The sequence below is a fragment of the Drosophila takahashii genome, chromosome 3R (genome assembly GCF_030179915.1).
Source record: "Drosophila takahashii strain IR98-3 E-12201 chromosome 3R, DtakHiC1v2, whole genome shotgun sequence".
NCBI classification, from domain to species: Eukaryota; Metazoa; Arthropoda; class Insecta; order Diptera; family Drosophilidae; genus Drosophila; species Drosophila takahashii.
Genome location: NC_091681.1, coordinates 37,066,365 through 37,091,613, shown reverse-complemented (window position 1 = coordinate 37,091,613; position 25,249 = coordinate 37,066,365). Strand labels below are relative to the sequence as shown.

Here is a 25,249-nt window from a genome sequence, read left to right as displayed (position 1 = left end):
TAGTTAGCTAATAGAGTTTCATCTTAAGTAGCTATTTTTATTATTTTTAAACAATGTAACTTATTTTGCCATTTAAAAACCAAATTTAGGCCAATCTTAACTTTTAAAAATATAAATAATACTTACAAATAAATAATCCCCTGTAAAATAAAAAGAGTTGTCAGCCCTATCAATCAGCTGTTTTTACTTTCCATTTCCCACCGGGTTTGCCGCTTCGCTTGTAAACAAAGTCGCTCGAGTTCAACGATAAAATTATATATTAAAATACTCTTTAATACCCGTCAAATCGGTTTCTTATCAATCCAAATGAACCTGATAACTGCCGAATTGCATTAATTTCGACCGATTTTATTGCCCAGTGAAGTTCAGGTACAAACCTCAATTTTTTATAGATTTGTGTGGGTGTGTCCACTGGGATCTGTAATCTCGGAATATAGAAATTCAAATGAAAGTGGGCCTTATCAGAGGCCGACTGTCTGCTGGTCATGATTGGGGTTTGATATACTATCAAAACTGAGTCAGAGGACGCGGGTGGCGGATCCCACGATGCGATAAGTTCCAAGTTCTCCAGCGAGGTGTGCTGTGATATCAGGCCCACCCATTGGATTCAGTCGTATAACGGCAGTCTGGCGATTCGGGTGTCTCCGGCAAACGTGAATTCTCCATCGAGTCCAAAGGTCAGTTGGCGTGAAATTGGCCAATGATTTCACCAGTGCACCGGGAATATAAATATTTATAAAGCTCCCAAATCCGTACTTTGATCCACTGATTGGGGGAGATATATTCGTCTAGCCAGTCTAGTTCTATTGCAAAAAAGATTACTTAGATTTTGACACCTGCACTTGTAAATTGTTTATTAAAATATCATTATTTTGTGATGTTTATTCAACTATCCCAGAAGATCTGTTAAGATCCATTTTCGATGTGAATGTACCCAGTTTATTTATTGAGAGAACTTTGGACCCTTCGGCTGCGAAAGTGATTCCAGATATGATTATTGATTTGAATTCTAATCTAATGGCCATAGGCCTTTCGAGAGCCACCACACGCAAACTTATCTCAACGATTCCCCCCAGATAAACCACCATGGATCGGGCTAGCCTATATTTCATGAGCAAGGATGATAAGAACACCTTTGATTTCGACGAGACGCTACCCTCGCTTCCTCTGCCGGAACTAAAGGACACCATGGAGCGCTACTACGCCTGCATCCAGCCCTTTGGTTCCAAGGAGGAGTTGGCCCAGGCTCGAAGGACCATCGATGAGTTCCAGAAGGGAGTGGGTGCTGAGCTACACGAGAAGCTGAAGAAACGAGAGGCCAGCATGAGGAACTGGCTGGGCACTTGGTGGGAGGACTACGCCTACCACCCGATCCGAATTCCCCTGTTGCCCTACCAACTAATGGTCATGCCCGCCCAGTTGGAGATGGTGGGCGTGCCGGAGACCCCGGAATACATGCTCAAAGTGAGTGGATAGATAATCATAGAGTAGGTACTTAAAAAAATGAAAGTTCCAATCATAAGTTAGGAACACTTATTTCATTGTAAAGAAATTAGGTATTTTAATTTTGAAAACGATATCCTTGTGCATTGATTTGTATTTTAATTTTTTTTACGCACCATTCATTGAATACCTAATTTTTTTCGAACAAACACTTTCCTAATTTATTTAAACTTTTTTGTTCTGTATAGACTACTTATACAAACCAAGCTTATCTATAGAAAATGCACCACTAAATTGTAATCTAAAGGTGTTTTATGAAATCTTATTAGACTGATAGGTAATCATAGAAAACATTTATTTTAATTTTGAAAACATTATCATTGTGCATTGCTTTGTATTTTAATTTTTTTACGTACCTTACATTGAATACCTAATTTTCTTTGAAGCAGCACTTTCCGAATTAATTGAAAAAACTTTTTTGTTCTGTATAGACTACTTATACAAACCAAGCTTATCTATAGAAAATGCATCACTAAGTGGTAATCTAAAGATTATTTATGTAATCTTACTAGACTTATTAACAACTTGTCTTAAAATGTACACAATTTCTTGGCAAAACTGTATTTGTATTTGTATCCTTAGAGCTTGGCCAGACACATCCATCACACCCTAGAGTTCTGGGATCTGCTTAGGAAGTCCAGCATCAAGCCGCTCTCCTCGAACGGCGGCAAGATCAAGTACTCCTCGGCGCTGTACAAGCACTTCTTCTCCACGAGCCGCATTCCAGGCGAGGAGCAGGACCACATCGAGAAGCATTTCCTGACCAAAGACGAGGGAAAGACTCCCACTCACGTCCTGATCTCCGGCAAGGGACGTCAGTTCATGCTGGATTGTGTCCACGAAGACGACACCATCCTGTCAGCTCCCGAGATTCTGGTGGCCCTGCAGCGGCTGCGCAGCATCCTGGACTACGAACCGCTGGGCGATTGTGTGCCCATTTTGACCCACGACGATCGTACCTCTTGGGCTCGCAACCGCAATCGGCTGCGGGAGATCTCGGCGGCCAACAAGGAGACGCTGCTGATGGTGGAGAGCGCCATCATGGAGATCTGCTGGTACGAGCAGTCGCCCAAGGACTACGAGGAGTCCTCGCAGCTGGGTCTCTTCGGGGATCTTCATTCCCGCTGGGCGGATCGCAGCAGCAGCATTATCGTCTTCAAGAATGGTCGCTCCAATTGGGCGGGCGAGCACAGCTGCTACGATGGCACCGTGAGCATCAGCTTCGCCACCTTCATGCAACTGAGCTTCCTGGAGGTTCCTGAACCTGATTGGAAGGAGGCCGAGAGCTGCAAGGTGGCGGAGATCAAGGAGCTGCAGTTCGAACTAGATGACTCTTTGAGGAGCGAGATTAAGCGGGTCCAGAAGGACATCGATGATAAGGTGGGTAAACTAATATAATATAGGGGTTTCACAATCTAAAACAAAATATTTTTTCAAAGCCTACCTTCTACCTTCTATCTATATGAAGGGACGGTGGTAAAATTATGATATTAATATACATATGTGCATAATATCAGTGAGAAATTGAGTTGTGCAAACTTGCATCCTAAACATGTAAGAATTGTACTCGTTGCAAATATAAATAGGTTTTTCTTAAATTCATACTTTTTGGCCAACAAAAAATTTAAGAAAATATTTTCCTAATTCCTCTAGTATTACTAGGCTAGTACACATTTAAAAACGTGTAAAGTTGCACGTTGTTCCTGTATGCCGTTCCCGAGATATACTAATTTAAAGTTTGAGAACTTTTTTTAAGTTCTTAACTTCAAAAATTCACAGCGCCCCTAAATGGCCACCAACAATTTTCCAAAAAATCACAAATGATAACACTATGCAGCATCAAAAATTTACCTCGATGGATACTATATTTTTGGATTTGTTACGAATTCCAAAGTTAAACTGCGTTTTCCAAAAAGTTCCCCGACGCAAGGATTCTTAGCAAAAGGACCTCAAAGTTCGAAAAATTCCGAAATTGGCCAACTTTCCAAAGCTCTCAGAGGCAAACGGATTCATGGTTTGGTTAGATGCTAAAGTTTTATAAAAGATACACTCTTTATCTTTCAAACCCCATACTTAGAATAATTTTAGGATTTTTATTAAGGGAGAAACAAGTTTTAGAAAACATGGTCAAAAAACATAAAAGTATACAGCTGCAGTCAAAATAGTAGTAGTGTTGCCGTCATGTGTTTTTAAAAGTTTTTTGTTGTCACTTTTCTTATCCAATTAGTCTAATAGTACAATTATAATCAATACAATATCACCAGAAGAAGATGAATTACAACAACAAACTTTTAAAAACACAGGGCGGCAACACTACTACTATTTTGACCGCAGCTGTATGTTTTTAAGTTTTTTGACTATGTTTTCTGGAATCTATTTCTGCCTTAAAAAAAATCCTAAAATTATTCTAAGTATGGGGTTTGAAAGATAAAGAAGGTATCTTTTAAAAAACTTTAGCATCGAATCAAACCATGAATCCGTTTGCCTCTGAGAGCTCCGGAAAGTTGGCCAATTTCTGCATTTTTCGAACTTTGAGGTCCTTTTGCTAAGAATCCTTGCGTCGGGGAACTTTTTTGAAAACGCAGTTTATCTTGGGAATTCGTAACGAATCCAAAAATATAGCATCCATCGAGGTAAATTTAAAAAGCACTAAAAATGCTGCACAGTGTAATTAAGGCAAACTCTACGAGGTACCCGAGTTGAGAAATTCTTAACTTTTTATTTCCTTATTCTCAACCCTAGGGCATTGATGTCACCACTACCTTCACTGTGTTCGATGACTATGGCAAGGACTTTATGAAGACCCACCGCCTGCATCCCGATTCCTTTGTGCAGGTGGTGATGCAGTGGGCCTATTACCAGATGCATAAGGAGTGAGTGGAAGTTTAGATTTAATAGAACACCATTTTAATAGATTTTCTTGTACAAAATAGGATTGCTCCCACCTACGAGACCGCCCTGATGCGTCAGTACTACAATGGGCGAACGGAAACGCTGCGTTCCTGCACTGGCGCCGTGGCGGAGTTCCTGAGGGCCTCCGCCAACAAACAGGTGGGCGATATGTCCTTGGCCAGGGCCTTCCGCAAGGCCGTCGACGAGCACAAGCATTTTATGAACGAGGCACGCAAGGGAAACGGCATCGATCGGCACTTGTTTGGCCTGTGGTGTGCGGCCTACGAAAACAAACAGGACATTCCCGCCTTCTACGATGATCCCTTGTACTCGAAAAGTGGTGGTGGTGGCAACTTTGTGCTCTCGTCCAGCACTCTGGGCTTCACCGCCAACGTGGGCTTTGTGGCACCCATGCTGGTGGATGGCTACGGCGTCTTTTACTCCATCACCTCTGGAGCGTAAGCTTAAATCCTCCGGTTTTTGAATTCCCATTTAAACCTATTTATATTGCAGTGTGTTCATCCAAACCACCGCCTATCGGGATAGCCTCAAGACGAGTGCCCGCAAGTTCAACGACGTATTTAAGGACTCTTTCCGGCGCATCAGCGTTCTTCTCGAGCAGCTGGCTAAGGAATCCAAGCTCTGAAAAGCTTGAAGCTTAGTATTAAGAAGGGACAAAATCTTACTTGATGTCAATTGAAACTAGGGCCCTGCATGAATGGATTCAACGAATTATTTTGAATTTTTTTTTTATATGAATGAATTAATTAGAATTTTGAGTTTAATAGAATTGAATGCATTTGAATTATGAGTTCAATAGAATTGAATGAATGAATGGCATGAATTCCGAAATAATTCAAACGACAATTTCTTTTGAAGAAGGGCCTAATTTTGTGATTAAATCTGCCTGAATTTTATTTTCTAAGCAGTTAACATTGATTTCTTAAAAATGTTGCACTTTTTGTTCTCAAAAGAAAGCACAAAAAAAATCTGGCACATTCAAAAAATGCATAAAAATTATTCATTCATTCATTCAATTCGAAATGAATTAGAAAAACATTCAATTTATTTCACATTGAATTGAATTAAACAAATCAGAAATTTCGTGGCATAATATGATAAAACCAAAATTAAATGATTCACGCAGGGCTCAAATTGAAACCCAGTTCTGCTTTTCGATTCCCATCAAACCAGTGCATTTTCCATTTTTATTAATGACTTTTAATGAACCTCGCACGTTTTCTAATCCCCTATGCAACCCACCTTTGCTCGGAATCGAAATGAGAACTCGCACTTTGCAGCTAGTTAGTAAGTTAGTGTGTCATTCCAAAGTCTTTGTACATTCGTGTTAAACGTTTATTTAAATTCAATAATCGATTAGTTTACGCAAATACATTTCTCTGTCGGTAATTCATTTGTTTCAACTCTAAAATGCGGCTAAATAAGCTAAGCACTCTTTCACTTTTTTCGACTTAATAAGCGAGCGCCGCAGCTTGGCCCTAGAAACTACGGATTATATATATATACGTCGTCTATATACGAAAAATTTTCTCGTTAGTAGGTTCGATTATCTGGGAGCTAAATGCTAATTACAAATGGTTCTTACTGCGTTTCTACAATTTATGCAGTTTGCATCGTGGGGTCGCAGACCCGAGGACAGAATGGGGGAAAAAAAAGTCATCAGATGAGTTTGGAGCACTAGTGCGGCGGGGGCGGAGGTCGGTAGTAGCCAGCGTGCGGCGGCGGCAGCATTGAGTAGCCGGCGGATGGAGGAGGAGCGATCCTTTGACCTCGTCTCGGTTGCTGTTGCGTCGGCAAGCCGGCGAACGCCTGCACTCATTCCTGCCCAGTGGCCGTTACCGGCTGAAGGTTCTGCTCGGCAGAAGGAGATTGACTGGTCACCACCTCCTCCTTCGATCCGCTTGCTCCACCTGGAGCAGCACCCTCTCCGGTGGCCTGGAAAGCCGAGGGTCGCTGCACAAACATGTTGTCGATTATATGATCGATGTTGTCCGAGATGCCCTCTTCCTTGGCGCCACCATTACCACCTCCCTTGCCCTTGTGCTTCTCCGAGGGCGGCAGGATGGGGATCGCGTTGGTGGGACGACGCTGGGGCAGAGCAGCTGGTCGGCTGGCGGTTTGGGCCGGCGGCACAAAGTAGGTGGTGCCGCCCACCGTGTTGTAGTTCTGGTACGGCTGCGCCGGCTGCGTGGCGGCCTGGGGAGCCTGGGCGGGCGGCTGTGGAGTGGGCTGCGGCACCACCGAGGGAGCCGTAGGCGGGAGCAAGTAGGCGGCACTGGCCGGATTCACATAGGGAGCCTGGGAAACTGCCACGGGCACCGGAACGGGCACATTCTCCGTTCCGGTGGTCACGTAGTACGGAGCATGTGGCTTTGGTGGCGTCGCCACTGCTCCCGCTGCAGTGGGTGGTGGTCCCAGTTGCATGGTCTGCAGTTGGGCTTGGAGTTCCTGCTGCTGGTAGGCGATCTGCATCAGCATGTGTGGGTCCTGTATCATAATCTGCGATTGCTGCTGTTGCTGTTGTTGCTGCTGGAGATGCAACATCTGTTGCTGCTGCTGCTGCTCCGCCAGGTGCTGGGATGCCTCCTGCTGGGAACGACGCAGGCTGGAGTAGCGCTTGGGCGCATTTCGCTGCTCCTGATGGACTGGCTGCTGCTGCGACGCCTGACTTTGGCTGGCCAGCGAGTGCATCTGTACGCTGCCCACATGGCTGGGATCGTTGCGCTGCTGCACCTGCTGCAGTCGCTGCGAGAGGTTCGTCGTGGAGAGCGGCGTCTGTGGAGGAGGCTGCTGTTGCTGCGGCGGCTGTCGCTGTTGCGGCTGTTGTTGCGGCTGCTGCTGGTGCTGAGTTGGCTGCTGCGGCTGTTGCTGGTTGGAGCGTGGAGTGGTCGGCTTGTTGCGGTTGTTGTCCAGTTGGTCGGGACGTGGCTCTCTTGGCTGCGGTCCGCGTTGGTTCTTCTTGAACTCCATGCCATTCTGACGTCCCGGGCCGCCGTTCATCCTTCCAAAATTGCGGTTCTTGGGCTCCCGCTCCCTTTCCCGCTCCCTTTCACGTTCCCTTTCCTGCGATCTGTGTGGATTGGAGCCACTGGCCAAAGGCTGTGGCTTCTCCGAGGCAACCAGGCCTCCTGCTCCTCCAGACCTTCTATTCTCCTTCTCCTCTCGGGACGAAGAGGTTCTTGGACCACGTGGCTTCCTCTCGTTGAGAGCCGGGAAATCCTGTGGCCTTGGCGGCTTGCGCTCCTTGTTGCTGGCCTTCAGGTAGGCCTGTTCATCCTCCCAGTTCCTTGAGTATTTACTAGGCCCACGTGTGTACCGCCGACGACGTCTGGCTCGAGGCGGTGCATCCTCGTTCCTGATATCATAGCCGTAGGTCTGCAGCAGCTCTTGCCGCGATTTGGGCGCCTGCTCCGTGGCCTCGAAGCGGTCGTGGGACCAGCGATCTCCACCAGAAGCCGGCTGCCACTTGCGCATGGTCTTGGATGCCTGTGAGATCTGTGGCGTTTGGCCATTTGGACCGGGAGCAACTCCCGCAGCCGCCAAACCATTTAGTTCGCCATTGGGCTCCGCCGGTGCCTGGCTAGCACCGCTCTCCGGCTCCCCGACGAGCACCTCGCCCTCGTTCTCCGCCGTTCGGTCGTCGTGCTCGTAGAAAGTTCCCCGCTTGGGAATGTACTGCGGATTGCTGCGGTCCTCGTCCACCTTCTTCTGGGCCTCGCTGTCCGCGACGGAGCGGTCCAGGGCCTGCTCCCCCTCGCCGTCATCCGTTTCGCTGCCCAGTTCGTCGTCCGACTCGGATTCCTCCTCCTCCTCGCTGCCGCTGGCGCTACCGCTTCCACTTCCGCTCTCCTCGTCGTCGTAGTCACCCTCGCCGCCCTCCAGATCGCTGGCCGTGTCGTACTCCGAGTCGTGGGGATGCGAATTGGAGTTGGGCTCCTGGGTGGGCGAGGTGCCCGGCTCCACATCCGTGGGTGTGGGCGTTACAGCCGCCGGCGCCGTTGGGGGCGTGGCTGCTGCCGCCGGTGCCTCTGGGATGTCGGTCGGGGGCGTGGCCACCACCGCAACCGTCGGTTTCTCCACTTCGGCCATCGCGGGGTCTCTTCGATTTTCTACTTCTACCGCTGCTGCTTCTTCTTCTGCGGGGAAACGGGAACGGGATGGAATGGGATTCTAGATGGTGTCACTGGGGAGTAGCTAGCCCGTATCTCTACTCACTTGCGAATCCTTGTCAAGGGCTGAGTTATCCACCAAGTGTGCTCTGTAAAACGGTAAATTTTACTAATTTTCGCTGAGTTTTCTCGACAACAACGCAATCAGAAAATAGAAAGTCCAGAATCCAGAGAAGGGAGGTTGAAAAATATAAATATATCGATATATTTTTGCAGGAGAAGAAAAATATTTATATTTAGGGTATTCCCATAACTGTTGAATTGTTGAAAATTCAACAGAAAATTTCAACAATTAAGGGAACGGCCCAAAATGTTTCCTGTTGAATTTTCAAACAGTTGTTATTTGTTGAAAAGTTTCACGGAACTTTAAACATGCAAAATTTGATTTAATATTGTTAGTTACTGTCTAAAATTGTAACCAATTAAAAAGAACCACAAATATGCTTCCTAAGTTTGATTTTAAAATAAATAATGTGTTCTGGTGATACTAAAATGGTTTTCAACGATTCAACAAAATTTTTAACAGCATCGAGACTTTTGAGAGTTGACTTTGTATTCAACAATTCAGCAATTCAACAGTTTTGGGAATACCCTGATAGAAATTACTTTAAAAACTTAATTTAAAAAAAAGTAAAGAATAAAACTATAAATATAAAATAAATTGAGTGCGTTAGCGAACTCGAGGTCATTTTTAGAAGTTGAGTTTATAATTCAACAGTCTAGCATTTGAACACACTGCACTCGGTGAGGAGGTAAATAATTATTTAAAAATAGCTGCAGCCAAAATAGCTAAAAAATATAGCTTTGTGATACTAGTAACCAAATGTTATCGATAACACAATCGACGGTCGGCCATCGCTGGCCAGCTGTTGGAGGAGAAAGAGAGCGCAAAGCGAAGTTCGAAAAGAGCGACCAGACGGTTTAATTAATATCTTGGAATCCGCATCTGAATCAGAGTATCAGACAAAAGACCAACTCCGCAGAACAGGAAAAGATGTCGAAGTTTCTGGGCGTGCCGCTGAAGAAGCCGTCGGAGGTGGACGTGGTCAAGCCGCTGAACAATCTCATCCAGAGCACCTACAACGGGGCGACGGAGGAGGAGAAGGCGAAGTATGCGGAGGCCGTAAACGAATTTTCGAAACAACGCAATTTGGCGATTTGGAAATTCTTCGAGAAGTACGAGGCCTCGCTGGAGATTGTCTATGCGTAAGTATTTCTTTATATTAGGGGTACTTTTCCGGGGATCTCCAGATGAGTCACCCACTAGCAGTAGAAAAGTAGGAGCTAATCACACCCATTCCATTCCATTCGCCACCTGGTGCTTCTGTATTGGTGCGCTGGTCAGACGTAAACAAGCTCTCCGATGACGTAGTCCTACCATTATTAAGCTCCCCCATTCTATATTTCCAGCTATTATGACCAGATCTGTGCGCTGGAGACCAAGATATCGGTTAGCGAACTGCAGATACCCTTCAAGTGGAAGGATGCCTTCGACAAGGGCTCCATTTTCGGCGGCAAAATCAGCCTGAGTGAGTGATTCATCATCTAATACTATGTATTTCACCATTATCTTATGTATATTTAATCCCCGAACAGCCCATACCTCCCTGCTCTACGAGAAGGTATGCGTCCTCTTCAACATCGCCGCCCTGCAGAGCAGCATCGCTGCCAGTCAGCAGCTGGATTCGGACGAGGGCCTCAAGCTGGCCATCAAGCTGCTCCAGCAGAGCGCCGGCATCTTCCAGTACCTGAAGGGAGCCACGCCGGCGGCGGTGCCCTCGGAGCCCACGCCCGATCTCAGCCAGGACACGCTGACCGTGCTGCAGGCTCTGATGGTCGCCCAGGCCCAGGAGGTGTTCATCCTGAAGGCCATTAAAGGTATGTGCTATATATGTTTATAAGATAACTTACTAAGTTATTCTGATCAAAAAGTATTGTAATTCACGTGACTAGCACATTAATATATAAGTTTAACTTGTAGTGCCAGGAATTTAAATATATAAATAATAATAGATAAGATCACTGGTACTATTAAAGTTCTTATCTATGAACAATGGTTTACTGTTTACATTAGGCGATAAAAATAGTTTATCAGCTAAAAAGCTTCTTTGGAGAGGTTGTTACTCAATAAGTGTAGTTCTATTATTATACAAACCTTATATGAACTTATAATTGTTTCTTATTTCGAAAAAAAATATACAAAATGATAACTTTCTTCAGTTTTTTAAAGTTATTGGTACAAAATATATATTTCTGTTAGGTAATTTACTGCTTAGATTATTTAAAACCTCTGTTTATTTTCCAAGGGTTCATTACCCTATATTTCCTATTTTTATATGATAACAAAACTGGGCATGAATCATACATGTCAGAGAACGATAAGATTTTAATCAGCAGTAAAGCCCTTAAAAGTTCAAGTATTTATAACCCAACAGATATTAATTATCAAGCATTTCTATCCGCACAGATAACATGAAGGACCAGATAATCGCCAAGCTGTGCTGCCAGGCGGAGGAGTTCTACGCCGACGTACTCCGTGCCATGCAGAAGGAGTCGGTGCGCAGTCTGTGGGAGAAGGAGTGGATACCCACGGTGGCTGGCAAGCAGGCCGGCTTCCATGCCCTCACCCAGTTGTACCAGAGTCTCGTGTGCCGCTCGTCCAAGAAGATTGGCGAGGAGATCGCCCGCCTGCGCAACGCCATCGATCTCTTCAAGGCGGCTCAGTCGCGTGGAGGAAATGAGACCTACTTGGATGAGTACTTTAGCCGGGCCAAGCGCAACCTGGCCGAGTCCACCAAGGACAACGAGTTCATCTACAACGAAATTATACCGGATTTGAGCACTTTGGCTTCCCCGGGAAAAGCTCAATTGGCCAAGCCCTTGCCGATTGGTGTGCCGATGGCAGGAAACTTCAAGGACATCTTCACTGCCCTGGTGCCAGTGGAGCTGCATCGCGCGCTCACCGCCTCCGATATGCGTCGCAATGAGATTGTCAATGTGGAGATCATGAAGCTGCGTGAATCGACTCAAACACTTAATGCTGTCTTAGCCAGCTTGAATCTTCCGGCCGCCGTGGAGACGGCCGATGGCAACAGCGGACTGCCGCCGTCGCTGAAGGACAAGGCCGTTGAGGTTCGCCAGAAGGGCGGCATCGAGAACGTGCAGACGCTGCTGAAGGATCTGCCCGAGCTGCTGAATCGCAATCGCGAGATTCTCGACGAAACCGAGCGGCTGTTGGACGAGGAACGCGACTCGGACAACCAGTTGCGTGGGCAGTTCAAGGAGCGCTGGACTCGCATCTCCTCCGACAAGCTGACCGAGATGTTCCGCACGAATGCGAAGAAGTACCGCGAGGTCATTACCAATGCCATTGAGGCCGACAAGGTGGTGCGCCAGAAGTTCGAGGCCAACCAGAAGGGCATCCAGCTGCTCTCGCTGCCACCGGATCAAATCCAGCAGTCACTGCCCTCGGCCAGCGGCAGTGTGGATCCCAACTGCTCCAGCGTGCAGCGGGTGAAGCGGCTGATGGACGACGTGGAGACCATCAAGGCGGAGCGCGAGGCCATCGAATCGGAGCTCAAGGGAGCCACGTTCGATATGAAGGACGAGTTCTTGATTGCCCTGCAGAAGGATGGTGCCATCGATGAGCCCGCCTTGTCCTTGGCTCGCATTGGCCAGGTTCTAAATCCCCTGCAGCAGCAGGTGCGCGAAAGCGTGGAGCGCCAGCAGTCGCTGGTGGCCGACATCCAGAGCGCCCACGGTGACTTTGTCTCCGAGACCGGCAGCTGCGGCAGTTCGCGGGACACTCTGTACCAGGAACTGGCCAGCGCCTACGACAGCTACATTGAACTGTCCGGCAACCTGCAGGAGGGCACCAAGTTCTACAACGACCTCACACAGCTGCTGGTCGTCTTCCAGAACAAGATAAGCGACTTTGTGTTTGCCCGCAAGACGGAGAAGGAGGAGCTGCTCAAGGATCTGACCACGGAGTCCAGTCGCCAGGCTTGTCCAGCCACTCCGGCGCTGCCCTCGCACTACGCCTCCACTTCGGGCAGTGGCAGCGGTAAGTGGAGTAGCTTAACCCGCAAAAGAAACCATATAATAAATGCTATGTAATCCTCTTTAGATATTCCACCTGGTTCTGCACCCAGTGTGCCGCCTGTAGCATCAACGGCCAACATTCCGTATCCGGCCCAGGTGCAAGGCATGCCCATTCCGTATGGAGCCCAGCCAGGAGTGCCATATCCTGCCTATGTGCCCGCTCCAATGCCTCAAAGCTTCAATCCGTACGCCACCTTGCCGTATCCGGGCAGTAAGTTATGGAATACTTAATAAAAAAAAGGATCTCTAATAACTTTTTACCCTTCCTGCAGCCTATCAGTACCAAGGATTCCCGCAGGGACCTCCGCCCGGCCACTATGGAACCTATCCCGGCAGCTATGCTAATCAGCAGGGCGGCTACCCCAACCAGAAGCCACCGGGCTGGTAGAGGGCCCTCTTAAGCTAGCAACTTCATGTCCGCCCAAGGGTCAATCGCATGGCAGAGAGACGATGGATGGTATTCGGCATTTAATGCTCCGTATTCTGGTTCTGTTTGGAAATTGTATCATACATGTTGATGGCTTATTGGATTTTAATCTCACATATGCAACAATATTATCACGCATCATAGTAAACGTTATCTCTAAAGATCTTTTTGTATTATAAGCTACGAAGGGTCACTTTGTTGCAGTCTACGGAAGAACTCCCTCTTCATTCCGGCAATCACACGCGGAGCACACATGCTGGTCACTAGGAGCTCCCAGGTGGAACTGATGGGAGGAACTATCTCTGGTTGACTCTGGATTTGGAACCTCTTGGAGTTGGCGTTTAGCAGCAGCTTGTATTCATCGTGGGGCATCACTTCTAGAGGTCGCACAGTGAGGTTACTACTGTCCAGCAGGGTTTTCCAGTCCGCTTGACTGAGGTAATCCGATTCCCAGAGCTTCCGCTTGCTCTGACCGCCTTCCATATTCTTCACCGCCTGCTCAAATTGGGCGAAGAGTTCACTCGGCTTGCTGGAAATGTCCTCCAGCTGGTTGGGATTGAGGAGGTATTCCTTTATCTCATCACTCTCCCCCTTGACGAAGCTTTCCACGATGTGCTTGACCAGGAACTCATCGAGTGCCAAGTCCATGTCCACCTTGAGCGGCACCCAGTAGTTGACGCTCAGCGACGTGGACATGGCCTCCACGTAGTGCCACCAGTGACGTGGAACGATGAGCACATCGCCTGCCTGCAGGTTGCAGTGGTAGGCCTCTCTGCCTAGATCCTCATAGCTCCTCATCTTCTGCGGATCCGGGGCATAGAAGTTGTCCAGGCAGTAGACACTGGACTCTTCGTAGGGAATCCTAGTGCTCTGCAGCGGCGTTTCGGGCGGGAAGAGCAGCCAGGACTTGCAGCCGTGCACCTGGACCACGATATTCACGCCGAAGGTGTCGTAGTGACATGGCGTGTTGGCCTGCTCCGATCCCAGCCAGAGGCTGAAGTCGTTGCCGTGCTCGGGGAAACCAAAGCAGGAGAAATCGATGCCTTTCAAGCAACTAGCCGGCATTTCGTGGGCCCTCTTGTACTGGTACGCCGCCCAGTGGGTGTGATCCTCCTCCAGGACTCCATACTCCCGCAGGAACTCCTGCATGCCCATGTGAGTGGCCTTCGTCCGCTTGCGCTCCCACTGCGGCGTCCTGCTGTCCGTCAGGGACATCAGCTCGAAGGCCGGCGGATCGGTGGCCTCCTGGTCGAACCGCTCGCACCAGTCGTGCAGGGAGCCCTCGAAGCACTCCCATTCCAGCGGGAACTGGTCCAGGATCAGCGGCACCCGGGTGTTCAGGATGAGGTCCCTCAGCGCGGAGCTCATTGGAGTTTATTTATTTATTATTTATTTTCAGGCCAGTGTGGCTGATACCCAGACCCTAGTAAAATAACCCCTATTCCGGTCACTTTGGCGCCAAAATGGCTTGGCGGGATTATTCAATTTCAAAATCCCAAAGCAATTCGATCCGGTTTCTTAATAATATAGTCTTTAAATTGGAAATATATTAGCAAATGTTATTTGATAATTTGTATTTTTCTTTGAAATTAAATTCTCCGTTTCGTGCGCTTGTAAATTAAAGCTTCTTTTAAAGTTTATTTAGTTTTATCTTCGAACCATAGCATACGTGATCCGTTCTTGTCTTGAATCCATTTTTTTTTAAATCACCTTACCCAATGCCTAGTAGTTCCGTTCTGGTCGATCCAATATTTTGAATCCAATTGCGCAAAGGCTCCGCCCAAGATGACTAGGAAGAGGATTACCATTTTCATTTTTGATAAACAAGTGATCCAAATGGCTAAATTATGCCTTATATATCTAAAACTTTATTAGTAGAACGAACTAATTCGTAATGTTATCGGTTGATTATAAACAAATCTATTTTGTCATACTTGGAAGGCACATTATTGCGTAATCAGAAAACTAAAGTTATAGGTACCTGGATGTTTTTTTATTTTTTACTTTTACAGTTTATTTAATTTTATTTTCGACCCATAATTTACGTCATCCGTTCTGGTGCATCCAATGTCTTGAATCCAATTTTTCTTAAAGTCACTTTACCCATGGCTGAAGTTTTCCGTTCTGGTCGATCCAACCGTCCCTCCAAGTATCCAATTGAGCAAAAGCTCCGCCCAAGATGACCAGGAAGAGGATTATCAGTTTCATTTTTGATAAACAAGTGATTCAAATGACTAAATGATGCCTTATATATATAAAACTGGTTCAGTAGAACGAACTAATTCGTGATGGCTTCGGTTGGTTCGCTTCAAATATTGTTGCGTAAACACAACATTAAATTTGTAATAAAGTTTTTAGTTTTAGGAACCTCGAAGTTCTTATATTTTTTTGCTTGTACAGTTTATTTATTTTTATTTTCAACCCATAATTTAAGTGATCCGTTTTGGTGGATCCAATGTCTAATCAATTGATTCCAATGGCTCAAGTGTTCCGTTCTTGTTGATCCAACCGCCCCAACCCCAATTCTCCAACTGAGCGAAAGCTCCGCACAAGATGGCCAGGAAGAGGATTGCCAATTTCATTTCTGATATCCAAATGGCTAATTGACACCTTATATATCTATAACTTTTTCAGTAGAACGAACTAATTCGTAATAGCATCGGCTGATTCGCTTGGAATTATACACAAATCTGTTTGTCACACTTGGAATGCGCATTGTTGCGTTGTCACAAAACTTAAGTTAGAGGTACCTTGAAGTTCTTAGATTTTGTTGCTTTTACAGTTTATTTATTTATATTTTCGAACCATAATCCAATCCATTTTTTCTTAAATTCACAGAACCAATGGCCTACGTTTTCCGTTCTTGTCGATCCAACCGTCCCTCTGAGTATCCAATTGAGCGAAAGCTCCGCCCAAGATGGCCAGGAAGATGATTACCAGTTTCATTTCTGATATCCAAATGGCTAAATGGCACCTTATATATCAAGAACTTTTTCAGTAGAACGAACTAATTCGTAGTGGCATGTTTGTCACACATGAAAGGCACATTGTTGCGTAATCATAAAACGTAATTTATAAGAAAGTTTTCTTAAAAAAAGTGGATTTAAGGTTGAAGATTATTTGTTGACTTTGGTAAACAGCACAGTGCCAGTTTATAAGTCGTGGTTTCGATGGGAGGTCTAATTGCTAAACACGAAAGTGACAGTTTCTAAGTAGTGAATCCGATCAGTTTTATTTCTGACAACCAATTTTCTAAATGAGGCCTTATTTTTCGAAAACTTTTAGAACGAATTAATTCGTTATGAAACTATAAATAAATCAACAATGTTTTTATACTTGAAAGGCAAACTGTTGCGTAATCACAACATTTAATTTATAACAATGTTTTCTTACAAATTTGGCTTTTTGTTTTGCCTTTGATGTTTTTGTATTTTTTTAATGTTAAAACTTCCAGATTCTATCTCGTGGAAGTTTGGGAGTGGCAATTATTCTACCGGGAGGGCGAGTTATAATGGAAGCGGAAGCTCCACCCAAGATGGCCAGGAAGAGGATTACCAGTTTCATTTTTGCTAAACAAGTGGCTGAACCATTTCCTTATATATATATCTTTCAATTATTTAGTGGAACGAACTAGTTCGCGATGCCTACGTTTTTTTCACTTGAAATTATTAACAAATCAACCAAGTTGTCATACTTAAAGGGCACTTAGTTGCGTAATCACAAAACTTAGGTTATAATAAAGCTTGCTTAGAATTTTTGGTTTTAGGTACCTTTAAGTTGTTAATTTTTATACCCGTTACTCGTAACAGTAACAGGTAGAAGGAAGCGTTTGCAACCCTAAAAAGTATATATATTCTTGATCCGTCTGTCCATCCGTATGAACGCTGAGATCTCGGAAACTATACAAGCTAGAAAGTTGGGACTAAAAATGCAGATTCCTTGGGTTCCTTCACAAGTTTCATCAAGGAGCCACGCGCCCCTAACGCCCACAATAGCCTTAAGCGAATTTAAAATGGGGCTTCATATTCATAGTGCCTATACATTTTTCAGATCGGACCATTCACTAAAACCATGGATGCATTATATCGGCAGGGGGATGTCTACCTAACAACGGATCCTGTATATCGGAAGGGTAAGGTTCACCGAATATTCTATCCTGTGCAGCGGTAGCTCCGCCTAAGATGCCCAGGAAAAGGATTATCAGATTCATTTTGGACAACCAAGTGGCTAAACCATGCCTTATATATCTAAAACTTTTTCAGTAATTCGTAATGGCATCGGCAGATTCGCTTGAAATTAGAAATAATAAATCATGTTTGTCATACTTGAATTGAATTTGTTGCTTTTGCAATTTATTTATTACTTCTTTCTTAAAGCCCCAGCTAGTAAACCTTGGATTAAATTGAGAGAAAACACCACCAGGGCTTTACAAAATCCTGTACCCAAATTAAAGGAAGCTTCGCACAAAATGGCCAGGAAGACGACAACCAGTTTCATTTTGGAGCTAATGAAATTATAAATAAATCAACAAAGTTGTTATACTGAAAAACACATTCTGGCGTAATCACAAAAATATAACAATGTTTGATTAAAAATTTGGTTTTAGGTAGCTTGAAGATCTTTATTCTTTATTCTTTCTTTAGCTTTTGTTGTTTTTTAATTGGGGTGGGAGGGGTCTATGGAACGGATCAAAACTATTTCCAAGTCTTCCGATTGCTGGCTTCACCATTTCGGAAGGCCCAGGTATATTGAACCTTGGATCCATTGCTGGTTTCGCTAGTTCACTATTTTGTGTGGCCAAGTGGGGTGGGAGAGGTCTATGGAACGGATCAAAACTATTTCCAAGTCTTCCGATTGCTGGCTTCACTATTTTGGAAGGCCAAGGTCTATTGAGCCGTGGATCCACTTTAAACAACGGTTCATGTATAAGGTTTCCGATAGCTGGTTTCGCTAGTTCACTATTTTTCAAGTGGGGTGGGCGAGGTCTAATAAAGAACGGATCATTACTGTTTCCAAATCTACCGATTGCTGGTTTCGCTAGTTCACTATTTTGTATGGCCAAGTGGGGTGGGAGAGGTCTATGGAACGGATCAAAACTATTTCCAAGTCTTCCGATTGCTGGCTTCACTATTTTGGAAGGCCAAGGTCTATTGAGCCGTGGATCCACTTTAAACAACGGTTCATGTATAAGGTTTCCGATAGCTGGTTTCGCTAGTTCACTATTTTTCAAGTGGGGTGGGCGAGGTCTAATAAAGAACGGATCGTTGTCGTTGGCTGCAGCGGTAGCTCCGCCTAGGATGGCCAGGAAGAGGATTGCCAGATCCATTTTTAATAAACAAGTGCCTAAACTATTGCCTTATATACGATTCATACAAATTTTCAGTGGCACGAATTAATTTGCGATGCAAGGTTCAAGTAATTCACGATTGAATCACTTGAAATTATTCATAATTCAAGCAAGTTGTCATACTTAAAAGGCTTGGTTGCATAATCACAAAACTTAGGTTATAGTAAAGGTTGCTTACAAATATTGGTTTTAGGTACCTTCAAGTTCTTAATTTTTATACCCGTTACTCGCAGATAAAAGGGTATATTATATTAGAAGAAAGCGTTTCCTACCCAATAAAGTATATACATTCCTGATCAGGATCCTTAGCCGAGTCGATTTAGCCATGTCCGCCTGTCCGTATGAACGCTCAGATCTCGAAAACTATAAAAGCTAGAAAGTTAAGATTACCCACACATATTCTTGGGCTTCCTACGCAGCGCAAGTTTGCTTCACTTGAGGGCCACGCCCCCTCTAACCCCCACAATCGCCATAAACGATTTTAAAATGCGTCTAGTGGCCACATCTTTTAAGATTTTAAAAATGTATAAATGCAATAGTGTTTATTAATACCTATTGAAATTTAGAAGACATTTTTCAAATCGGACCGTTCATTAAAAAGTTATGCACAATCAAAGTTTCATATCTCCATCTCCCTCGCCATGCTAGCTGAGTAACGGGTATCTGATAGTCGGGGCACTCGACTATAGCGTTCTCTCTTGTTTTAATTTCGAATACTCCAGAACCATGGAGCTGGAGCTAAAGTTCTACCGAATCTCACATCCTGTTCAGCGAAAGCTCCGCCTAAGATGGCCAGAAAGAGGATTACCAGATTCATTTTGGATAACCTAGTGCCTAAACCATGCCATATATATCTAAAATTTCTTGACTAGAACGAACTAATTCGTGATGCCAGCGTTGCTTCGCTGCAAATTAAAAAAAAAACTAAGAAATTTGTCTAACATAATACTTAGATGGCACATTGTTGAGAAATCACAGCTTTTAGGGCCGCTATCTGGTCCGCTTATTAAAGTAAAATTCAACTTTAAGCTCTGAATGTCCGTAGTTTTTATCAGAGAAGAAAACGGGTAATGATGTAATGAGGTAACCTTTACTGTCACAAGTTCTTCATTTAAATCAAAAAGCTTACTTAATTTGTTTAAAAATCAAATATTTTGCTGGTCATATTATCGCCCACCCACAATAAAGTTCTGCAAATGATAAGCCAATTTAATAAATAAAGGAAAATACATACGATTTCTTAAGAATCATATCTACCTGCCTTCGGTAACCTTGGAAGGAACTCCAATTCAATATTTTCGGGCATCGTCTTTGCGAAAGCTAAGCCCAAAAAGACCAAGATGAGGACAGTTGTCTCATTTTGATTAATGAACTTTGCAAGTTATCAAATAAAGGAAATATTTGTAATAAATATTCGCCTAATCATTTTCCAACAATTCTTCCGAATGGTATGTTGCTTATGTTTCGAGTGCAATGCAAATACGATTAGGCGAAATGTTAGTTTAATTAGTAAGAATTTCGAATTACATAATTGCAATCAAGATTGCGTGAAGAACTTGTTCTGCAGATCAAGTTGTCCAGTAGTTGCAGATAGAAACGAGTCTTGTTTTAAGAGTCAGATCGGTTCGGTTTGGTTGGGTTGGGTATGGAGTTTGGATCGGTTCCTAGGACTCTCGGCTAGAGCCACACTTTGAGATAATTATTTTGATATGACAGGCGGAAATGGCGTTAACAAGTGGCAACGATAGTACAATCGGGGAAACGAATGTTATCCGACTTTTGATTGCCACAACGGTTATCTTGGGAAGCCTTATTCTCATCCTTAGCCTTTCATTTTCCCTGATGACGGCCATAAAAAATCAATGAGATGGTCCCATCCTCCATTTGTCATAAAAGTGATTTATGTCTCATTCTCCGCGAAACTACAAGTCATTAAATCTACTTAAGCCGCGCACTCAATATGCCACGGATACGGGTGAAAAGTTCAACGCTCGTGAGTCAGCAGACTGGGAATCGGAATCAGAGAATCAGGAAAACGTAAGCTGCAAAAAACAATTATGCGCCAGAGTCGCCAAAAAAAAAAGAAAAGAAAAGCGAATTCAAGAGGGAAAGAACAAAACATACAACATTATTTATGCGGCAGTTTGGAGGTGCGCCGTCTGACTGCCCGATTTTTTGTCATTATGCGGCTGTTACTTCTGGCGACTTGGCGCTGTCTTATAAATATGTATCTAAATCTCTGCCTTTGCCCTGTCTGCGGCTTTATCTGCCGAATGAGAAACTGCGCATGCGCACGCTCGCCCCGCTTCCGTTTTTGCTTTTTTTGTGATTTTTTTCAGGCCCAATCTTAAATCTTCCCAAGACGCCCGGTCTTATAGCGATAGCCTCTTATATAATTAGCTCGATTTTTGTTTTTTCTGCTGCCAGGTTTTTTGTTCCGCTCTTTAAGCTTGTGTCTCTGTCGTGACAGCAGCCAAATTCGCCAGACAGTCACCTTTTCCTCCGACTCTCCGAATTCAATTCACCTTTGTCCAAGTCAACAAACTCGCAGCAGACAGAAGTTCCGCCCCCTTTTTTGGCCCTTTGTCTGATTCATGATTCAGACGGGTATTTAAAGGGATTGCACTCTTTAAAATCAGTCAATATTTATTTATCAAAACAAAATCGTTCATGCACTTAAACCTAGCTTGATATATGCCATAATTTATTGCTTGCCGTAGATGCTTAGCTAAATGCAGATAGGGCTGGTCTTTCAGAGGATTGCCCTCGTAGGTTTTACATTAACAGATCAAACCGATATGTTTTAAGGTCAATTTGATACCAATTTTAATTTAAAAGTTCAATGACTTGAAGAAAGGTCCATGAAAAATATTAAAGATACTTAAAACCAAACCCAGAGCTTTTAAAGATTATTAAATTATTAAGCTGATTAAAATTGGGATTGGTTCCAATATATAATACGATTAATTTTGTTCGTGAGTGTTTAAAAATTTCAATTTTAAACTTTAATCTTTAAAGTTGTATAAAAACTCCTATAAAGCTTTTAATAATAAATACGATTTCATTGACCTGCTTTGTGCTTATATGGTTGATCATTGATTGATTGGTATACAACCTCCCCAAACCAACCCCTCTGTTATTGTATTCATTGCCGTTTTATAAAAATAGACTTGAGCCCGCCCCACTCAATTGTTAAACAGTTGCTGGATTGGAGCTCAGATAGATTATATAGATAGATTTTCTCGGAAAGGAATTCCAAGTGGAAACTGGACGGAAAAGGTAAAAGTATTTAAAAAATAGAACGCCCGGCACCGCAGTCTTTCGAAGGTATTTTGATCAGATGGCTCCCCTATCAACTGGATTACGAGATGATGTTCTGGTAGAACTGCGGCTTCTTCTGGTGCTCCTTGATGACATAGAATCCCTTGGGCTTTCCATTGCCCGCGAAGTACTTGTGGAAACTCTGCTTGCTGACCGCCTGCGAGGGCGCATAGTACGTGGGCGATTTGGGCTTCAGGGATTTGCGGTACTTGGACTTCCCACCGCTGAAACCACCCTTCTCCGAGGTCTCATTTTCCCAGGGCTGGCGCCAGGTGGGCACACTTTGTATGTCCAACAGGCGATTTCGATCCGCCGCCGAGACATGGGCAAAGTGCGGCTTCTTCGCCAGCGCCTCCTTGAGAACCGGCAGGTTCCAGTGGTAAATCCTACCAGGCCTTCCATTCGAGCTGAAGGGAAACGATACCTGCAATATGTATATAGAGAAAAAGCGCACTGATTAGACAACATTACGGGTAGTAGACTGCGGACTGCGACTGGCGTCCCATAAATCAGCCGTGTGCTTCGTTGGCGTCTAAAACAGGAATATAGTACCTCTACTCCTCTGCAGCTCAAACAAATTGCATTTTTAATTGAAGCTCGGACTTGGTTAATGGCCTGCATATTAATTTCTGGTTCAGGTACTAGGGGTACTAGTATCAACCGAAGCTCTTCAGTCGTGAGAGCGTAATAATTTTCGTGCCATTGCGCCTGTCCGACATCCACTGACATTGACACTTGCTGCATTAATTCAGCGACCGAGCTCCACAAAGGCCATGTATTACAGCTCGGAATGCTGTATGGGATCCCTGTTCTAGAGTTCTCTGGACTATTGGATACCTATAGTCAGGGAGACCCAGTGGCGTATCCAGAATTTGGTTGTGGGGGGAGGTTTTCGGGAATAATCAGTTGTTGCTTGCTTTTTGAATACCCAACTTTCTTACATTTTAATTTTTAAAACAAAGTTGTTTCTTACTTTTGAATACCCCATTTTACATTCTTTTATTTTAATTTTTAAAACAAATTTGTTGTTGTATACTTTTTGAATACCAAATTCAACATCCATTCATTTTAGTTTTTAGAACAAACTTGTTGTTGCATACTTTTTGAATACCTAATTTAGCTTCCTTTCACTTAAATTTTTTTAATAAATTTGTTGTTCCATACTTTTTGAATATGGAATGCTTTTTGAATACCCAATTTACTTTAATTTTTCAACCGAATCCCTTCTTTGTTCCGCCCATGGACAGACCCTATGGAAAGCCTATTTATAGGTTAGTTCGCCACGGTCCATCATACCCATTTTGGTCATTGGGGGTAGCACGCATAAAAATAGCCTCTTCTAGTCGCATGTTCTTGGCCTTCTTACTCTTGTTCTTGTTCTTGCTTCTCTACAAAATGGGTAATCCATTTCGCTTCCACTTCAGCTTCTTCTTCTTCTTCTTCTTAGTCGTCTTCGACTGTTTTGCAATTTGTTTTATGCGCATGCGCGGCGATGTTTATCGCGGTCTAGGTCCAAACCCCCCAGATCCAAAGAGTTCTTGGGTGAGAGAGAGCCAGTTTGTAGCCATGTCTTATGTCTATGGTGTAACCTAATGGAATCCCGTTTACCTTTTTCCCGTTAGCTTTCAACGCCGACGCCTCGGCAACAAGAGATGTTGCTGCTGGCGTGCTTGATGTTGCTCGTGTGTCCACTGATGTTGCTGCTGTTGCTGCTGCTGCCACTGTCATCTTGTTGGGTGCGTTGCCAACTTTACCTTTAGCAGACTTCTCCTGCTCATTTGAGACGGAATTCTTCGCACCGGGTCCTGCATAGTAGTGCATATTTGGCGGCAATTTGATGATGAACATGTGTGAATCATCGCGCGAGGAATGGCGTCGTGACTCAACCGCCAGTCGCTTCCGGTTGTGGCTATTGGGCGCCTTCACCTTCATGAAACCCATCTGGCTGTAGGAATAAGGAGGGGGTTTTACTTCTTAGTTTCGGTTGGTGTAATAGAGGTTGGTAGTAGGGGGACTTAGTGTCTGGTCTGGAAAGAGCTTCATGAATATTTCACTACATCATTTATGGCTGACAAAGGGGGATGAGCTGGACACGGGACTTAATTAAGCCCAAAATAAAAGGCGTCCACCCATCTTGGTTGGCAGTGAGAAAAACATAACTATCATTTTCAGGTTCTCTGAAATTTAAATACCCAAACTCAAAGATGCGTAACTAATGTTGGTTGTCTTACTTATCACATGTCCAGGAATTACTATTATTCCTTTTTTCTTTAATCTTTGTAATCGTTTAATAAGACAGGTTAATTACGAAGATGTTGTAATGACTTTATTAAAGTTACATTATTTAAGCACTGAACTTTTTTTAATGGATGGATTTTAAACTTTAGTCTTTACTTTAAATAAATTTAAGAAACAACTATTTAAAAAAAATTTAATTCAATTTTTTTGTACCTATTTAGAGAAATTAACGATTTTAAACAAGCTTGATTTCATATTTCTTTATATTCATAATATTGGTTTTTTAATTATGATTATGAAAATTCAAATTTTACTACATAATTACTAGATTTATTGTTTTTAGAATTTTTTTTATTATCTTAAAAAATGGTAGCGATTTCTTTTTATTTTTTATGAGTAATATAACTACTAATTTTATTGTTTTTTTTATTTTTTATTATCCTAAAACATTGTGATACTGGTAGATCTCCTTTATTACTAACCACAGGCTAATAATATAAATTACCTAAAGATTTTATGAACATAAATTGCTAGTGCTCAAGAAAAGCCCATAAAAAGTCGCGTTGAATGGTGAGATTTATGATATAATTTTCCCGCAGTGTGGTAACTCACCTGAGCAGCTTCTTGTTGAGCCCGTGAGCGCTTCTGGCCAGTTGTTTGGGCTGCTTGATGGCCGTCAGATCTCCCGATCGCCTCTCCAGCCTCCTGGTCTTGTGCATGTGGGCCACATCCTTGGCCAAAACCGCTCCCGAATTGCTGGCACCCTGGGCCATCGAAATGGAAGTGGCCAGGAGGCACAGAAGGCAGTAGAACCTGCGGGATCGAAACAACAGCTTTAATGGCCATCGTTTTATGGCTAACATAGCTAGCTTTTATGTGCGAAATTCTATAAGGGATTAGGCTGCTTTGATTGGGAACCCACGGGGGTTCAGGGCTTCCAGGTTTTCAGGGTCCCCGAGTTCAGGGTCGTTCTGGCGGCACTCGCTTTGACAGGTGAGATGCCCCGAGGTCTTAATTTCGAGGAGTCGAGGTTTAGCCTTCATGTAAGCCAACTCCTCAACTTTAAATAGATGTTGCCCCTGCCTCGATGTGAAACTGAAAACCACTGAAAACTACTTGCCGTCGCTGCTCGAGTGTCAAGTAATAATAAGGAAGAAAGCGGAAAACAAAGCAGATAAAAATGCAAATAAGCACGTACAATTACAGGGGTTTTTTCCGGGGGGAAAAGGG

At 44.0% G+C, this 25,249-nt stretch overlaps 5 protein-coding genes and 1 long non-coding RNA gene across 9 annotated transcripts; 3 read left to right on the top strand and 3 right to left on the bottom strand.

The window, feature by feature from the left end:
• Window positions 1-196: 196 nt before the first annotated feature.
• CROT (Carnitine O-octanoyltransferase) lies at window positions 197-5,805 on the top strand. Of its 2 annotated transcripts, none has more exons than XM_070216439.1 (6): window positions 197-369; window positions 1,077-1,464; window positions 2,086-2,883; window positions 4,246-4,376; window positions 4,437-4,853; window positions 4,909-5,805. In XM_070216439.1, exons 2-6 carry the CDS (start codon window positions 1,087-1,089, stop codon window positions 5,039-5,041), a joined length of 1,857 nt encoding a protein of 618 aa, XP_070072540.1. In that variant the 5' UTR covers window positions 197-369; window positions 1,077-1,086; the 3' UTR covers window positions 5,042-5,805. The 2 variants fall into 2 exon arrangements, with proteins under 2 accessions (XP_070072540.1, XP_017005900.2); XM_017150411.3 differs by lacking the exon at window positions 197-369 and adding an exon at window positions 545-677.
• On the bottom strand, window positions 5,738-8,770 carry btz (CASC3 exon junction complex subunit). Its single transcript, XM_017150394.3, has 2 exons — window positions 8,632-8,770; window positions 5,738-8,552 (listed from the first exon to the last, which is right to left on the bottom strand). Exon 2 carries the CDS (start codon window positions 8,503-8,505, stop codon window positions 6,232-6,234), a length of 2,274 nt encoding a protein of 757 aa, XP_017005883.2. The 5' UTR covers window positions 8,506-8,552; window positions 8,632-8,770; the 3' UTR covers window positions 5,738-6,231.
• Window positions 8,771-9,444: 674 nt separating this feature from the next.
• On the top strand, window positions 9,445-13,274 carry ALiX (programmed cell death 6-interacting protein-like protein AliX). The gene is made up of 6 exons (XM_044395621.2): window positions 9,445-9,791; window positions 9,996-10,114; window positions 10,182-10,463; window positions 11,053-12,648; window positions 12,712-12,897; window positions 12,959-13,274. Exons 1-6 carry the CDS (start codon window positions 9,580-9,582, stop codon window positions 13,072-13,074), a joined length of 2,511 nt encoding a protein of 836 aa, XP_044251556.1. The 5' UTR covers window positions 9,445-9,579; the 3' UTR covers window positions 13,075-13,274.
• On the bottom strand, window positions 13,197-14,970 carry HSPBAP1 (HSPB1 associated protein 1). Its single transcript, XM_017154048.3, has one exon. It carries the CDS (start codon window positions 14,479-14,481, stop codon window positions 13,294-13,296), a length of 1,188 nt encoding a protein of 395 aa, XP_017009537.2. The 5' UTR covers window positions 14,482-14,970; the 3' UTR covers window positions 13,197-13,293.
• A 1,813-nt stretch (window positions 14,971-16,783) lies between these two features.
• On the top strand, window positions 16,784-17,448 carry LOC138913528 (uncharacterized). Of its 3 annotated transcripts, none has more exons than XR_011419298.1 (2): window positions 16,784-16,879; window positions 17,164-17,448. It is a non-coding gene; the product is annotated as an uncharacterized lncRNA (long non-coding RNA). The 3 variants fall into 3 exon arrangements; XR_011419297.1 differs by having other exon boundaries at window positions 16,830-16,928; XR_011419296.1 differs by having other exon boundaries at window positions 16,834-16,957.
• A 3,499-nt stretch (window positions 17,449-20,947) lies between these two features.
• On the bottom strand, window positions 20,948-24,842 carry LOC108065924 (uncharacterized). The gene is made up of 3 exons (XM_044395487.2): window positions 24,632-24,842; window positions 23,390-23,726; window positions 20,948-22,205 (listed from the first exon to the last, which is right to left on the bottom strand). The coding sequence occupies exons 1-3, from the start codon at window positions 24,790-24,792 to the stop codon at window positions 21,822-21,824; spliced, it is 882 nt and encodes a 293-aa protein (XP_044251422.2). The 5' UTR covers window positions 24,793-24,842; the 3' UTR covers window positions 20,948-21,821.
• Between the last annotated feature and the right edge of the window lie 407 nt (window positions 24,843-25,249).

Bases quoted from the DNA above. Each gene is read 5' to 3' on its own strand.
- CROT (XM_070216439.1), top strand. From the start codon at position 1,087: ATGGATCGGGCTAGCCTATATTTCATGAGCAAGGATGATAAGAACACC. The intron at 4,377-4,436 runs GTGAGTGGAAGT...TGTACAAAATAG, and splicing joins TATTACCAGATGCATAAGGA to GATTGCTCCCACCTACGAGA. The intron at 4,854-4,908 runs GTAAGCTTAAAT...TTTATATTGCAG, and splicing joins TACTCCATCACCTCTGGAGC to TGTGTTCATCCAAACCACCG.
- btz (XM_017150394.3), bottom strand. From the start codon at position 8,505: ATGGCCGAAGTGGAGAAACCGACGGTTGCGGTGGTGGCCACGCCCCCG.
- ALiX (XM_044395621.2), top strand. From the start codon at position 9,580: ATGTCGAAGTTTCTGGGCGTGCCGCTGAAGAAGCCGTCGGAGGTGGAC. The intron at 10,115-10,181 runs GTGAGTGATTCA...ATCCCCGAACAG, and splicing joins CGGCGGCAAAATCAGCCTGA to CCCATACCTCCCTGCTCTAC. The intron at 10,464-11,052 runs GTATGTGCTATA...CTATCCGCACAG, and splicing joins CATCCTGAAGGCCATTAAAG to ATAACATGAAGGACCAGATA.
- HSPBAP1 (XM_017154048.3), bottom strand. From the start codon at position 14,481: ATGAGCTCCGCGCTGAGGGACCTCATCCTGAACACCCGGGTGCCGCTG.
- LOC108065924 (XM_044395487.2), bottom strand. From the start codon at position 24,792: ATGGCCCAGGGTGCCAGCAATTCGGGAGCGGTTTTGGCCAAGGATGTG. The intron at 23,727-24,631 runs GTGAGTTACCAC...TTATTCCTACAG, and splicing joins CTCAACAAGAAGCTGCTCAG to CCAGATGGGTTTCATGAAGG. The intron at 22,206-23,389 runs GTAAACGGGATT...TACATATTGCAG, and splicing joins TGAAAGCTAACGGGAAAAAG to GTATCGTTTCCCTTCAGCTC.